The following is a 3,524-nucleotide window of genomic DNA, read 5'->3' as shown; positions in this document are numbered from 1 at the left end:
ACATACACCTCTTTATGTACACATAATCATTGCTGTCCTTGATTATTTTTGTTCTAGGATGAAATTTTTATAATCTTTTTAACTACATGAAGAAAAAAGAGAAGGGAAAAAAGAAAAGAAAAGAAAAACCAGCGCCACTAACTCAGTACTCATTGTTGCCTTGTTGGTATCTTTTCCTTATACCGTTTTCTACATTCTAATCATGACCTACAAAAGCAAAAGCCTACCCTTTTGAAGAGAAAATGCAAAGGCCAAAGCTGAAAATTATTGGAAGCAAGGAATAAATAAAAAAACATATATGATTAATTATCATTATCAATAGTTTACAACCTTACAAATTACTCACTAAAAAAAGAAAAAAAGAAAAAAAAAAGGGGACTAACAAGAGGTAGACAATGCCTTTTGAAAGATTCTCTGGCCAGGGGCAAGCAGTGCTAGTGGGTCATATGCTGTTTTTCTTTGCACAAATGCTTCCCATTTTGATCCAAAGTGTGCTTTCCACTCTTCCTGTGTGGTGTAATGTGGGAGATACTGCTTCACTCCAAGCTTGGCATTTGTGCAAAATTCTAGGATCCTTTTGTTTTGTGTTAGGATGTGTTCTAAGCTCTCTGAGCCTCTTGCTAATGGCATTGCTGAAGATAAAAATGCCACTAGGTAAAATATATCCTCCTCTGGCGTTACCAAAGATGTTTTCCTGTTCCACCTGCACCAAACTTAACATCACAAAGTGTAACCGTTGAAAGTCCTAATTGTTCTGCTAGTACATAATATTACATTTCATTACATAATATTAAAAGGGGAGTATATAATTAAGGTATTTGCTATATAATTAATTTTAAATTTAAAAGTATAAAAGTTAAAAAATTTAAAATATTTCAAAATTACTATAAAAAATAAGTTAAACAAAAGTTAGATACCAAATAAAAGATAGCGTTTGGTACCGTGTTTGGTTGACAGGATAGATGAGTATGGGGCCATTGCTTGTGTCTTTGAGGATATTGCCAAAGACCTCTTGAGCAAAGTGATGAATGTGAGTCCTTGGAATTAGAAGGTTTAGCCAAGGGTGTGGAACTTCCCATAATCCCTTTGATCTTAACTGTTTCTCAGAAACATGCACTCTATCTAAAAATTGCACGTAAGAAACTTCTGATTGGAAGAGTGTCCATGGAATGTAACTCAGCTCTGACAACAAATTCTCAACTATCTGCATGAAATTCGTAATAACAATAAAAATTATTAAAAAACTTAATAGGTGTCACATCACTTATGAAATCCATATATTTATTAAAACAATTAATAATAAATAAACTGTAATAATAATATGCATAATAATGTACCTGATTCATGAATTGAGATTCATCTGGGTTGAAATATTTTGCCACCTCAAGACAATAGAAGGTTCTTCCATCTGAAATGAATTGGCTGGCCTGAATTGGGTCTCTGGGGTTGAAAGAAGATCTCCAATTATTAAGGATCCCAGTTCTATTTATGATCACAAATCCTTCAATATAATCAAATGTGTTCTCAAGAGATATCAAATGCTCTTGGTCCCTTGCAAACATTGAAAACTCTGAGTACAGCATCCTAATCCATTTCACCATCTTAGGTGCTGCTTCAAGAGAAATCCTTGCCCTAGTGATGATTCCAAATTGGCCAAGCCCTCCAAGAACACTGTAATAAAGCTCTGTGTTTCTTGTCTCTGAGCATGTAACCACCTCTCCTTTCCCTTGCAAATTCAAGTTAGTTCAAATAATTTCACACTTAATTATACATTTCTCTCATAATATAAGTCAAAAGCAATATATATATATATATATATATAATACACAAATAACAATGATAGTAAATTCGAGTCAAATTAGTTAAAATTCAGAAAATTCTAAATACTAAATTTTTATTTGTTATTTGTTTTTAAAAGTAAAAAAAAAAAACTAATAAGATCATATTATAGAAAAAGTAAAATTTTGTCTTTACTATCTCTATTTTTTTAAATAAATAAAAAATATAAAACTAAAATTTAATTTTGATACGTTATTTATATAAAACAGTTTTACACATGCATTTTTATATTAATAATTTAAACTACAGTCATACAAAAAAAATAAATATAATTAGACTGTATAATATATTTTATATTTATTAAATAATACGTCAAAACTAAACTTAAAAATAAAATCATTAATAGTGTCTCCAACTGTTATTTTTTTCTAAACAAATTTATATCTCATAACATTTGTATTTCTATTGTATTATAATTTTTATTTGCATAATAATATATAAATAATTACCTGTAACAACTTCAAGCTGAAAGACGTTATTGATCTGGGGTCCATGCCTGAAAGCTTGACCACTTATTCCAGCATTTGATAGAGTTCCACCAACAGTGAGATGAAGATAATCCGTCCAAGATTTTGGTGCTAAACCATGCTTAAGAGTCTCATGCAGAATGTTAATCCATAACTCACCCGCTGAAACATCCACATATGGAACAAATTCTCCATTGTTAACTACCACTACTGCTGCTGTTTTTTCAGCCAGTGACTCCATGTTGATCACTATGCCTCCTTCTGCTTGTGACTGCCCTTGGAGGGAATGTCCGTGTCCTCTAGCAGCGACCTTCAGACCCGGTTCAGATAACTCCATCACGTGCTTTATGGCACGTGATATGTCGGATACTGATACCGGGTTAAGGACTGCTAGAGGAGGGAAATGGTATATGTTTCCAAAGTCACTGGCGACCGCGTCGTTGTTACTTAAGCTTAAGGAGCCTTCTAGAGGGAGTTTCTGCAACGAAGATACAATCTGATCATAATGATAAGGTCGTTGGAATATTGATGTTCCAATAGAATTGTTGTTGTAGCCGGAATCTGCTTTGTGGAGTATGAAACTAATAAGGAGTAAGAAAGTCTTTAAGAATTTTGTAAATAGATGAGTAATAATAACAATAATAACATGTTTTGAAGACATGGTTTTGGTTCTTTGAATTCTCAATTTTTTTTTTTGAGAAATTATTTAAGGGTGATTATATATTTATGGAAGAATGGAAGGAGGAGGAAGGTTTAGAGGAGAATGGAAGGTTATGGGAAGATATATTTGAGAGGTGACTCTTTTTATAGACAAGATGATACCTTGTCGCGGGTATCTTTATTTATATATTTTAAAAAAAATTGTGGGAAGTTATTGTGTTTGAGACTTTTGGGTTTTTTTTAGTGGGTTTAATAAAGTAGAGGATAAAATGTCTCAACTTTAAGGTTCTAGTCTTCTAGAATAATTATTTTAATTGATTAATTTTATTATTCATGATAATGTTATTTTAGTTTAACATTTTTTTCTTGAAAAACTTTATTAGGTGATGCGGTTAATTTGTAAGCACTTATAATAGCAGAGAGAATTTATAAACCTATAATTTTGTAGGAGATATTTTAAAATTTTATCACTTAGTTTCTAACATTTGTAAACTATAGATAAAGTCATGAATTTGAATGTTGTTTGTAAAAAATAAAAGAACTATTGTTGGAAGAATT

The 3,524-nt window shown here is 31.3% G+C and overlaps 1 protein-coding gene across 1 annotated transcript; it reads right to left on the bottom strand.

Moving 5' to 3' along the window:
* Positions 1-285: 285 nt before the first annotated feature.
* LOC112695991 (cytokinin dehydrogenase 1) lies at positions 286-3,081 on the bottom strand. The gene is made up of 4 exons (XM_025748545.3): positions 2,289-3,081; positions 1,338-1,726; positions 942-1,204; positions 286-703 (listed from the first exon to the last, which is right to left on the bottom strand). The coding sequence occupies exons 1-4, from the start codon at positions 2,965-2,967 to the stop codon at positions 379-381; spliced, it is 1,656 nt and encodes a 551-aa protein (XP_025604330.1). The 5' UTR covers positions 2,968-3,081; the 3' UTR covers positions 286-378.
* Positions 3,082-3,524: the final 443 nt, after the last annotated feature.

Source organism: Arachis hypogaea, chromosome 6 (assembly GCF_003086295.3).
Source record: "Arachis hypogaea cultivar Tifrunner chromosome 6, arahy.Tifrunner.gnm2.J5K5, whole genome shotgun sequence".
Classification (NCBI taxonomy): domain Eukaryota; kingdom Viridiplantae; phylum Streptophyta; class Magnoliopsida; order Fabales; family Fabaceae; genus Arachis; species Arachis hypogaea.
This window is presented reverse-complemented; position numbering and strand designations above follow the sequence as displayed.

What these genes read in the sequence shown, in the direction of transcription:
- LOC112695991 (XM_025748545.3), bottom strand. Translation starts at nt 2,967, where the DNA reads ATGTCTTCAAAACATGTTATTATTGTTATTATTACTCATCTATTTACA. An exon ending in TCAGCTTGAAGTTGTTACAG is followed by an intron (nt 1,727 to 2,288) that starts GTAATTATTTAT and finishes TGAATTTGCAAG; the next exon opens with GGAAAGGAGAGGTGGTTACA. An exon ending in TATCCTGTCAACCAAACACG is followed by an intron (nt 704 to 941) that starts GTACCAAACGCT and finishes AGTTTGGTGCAG; the next exon opens with GTGGAACAGGAAAACATCTT.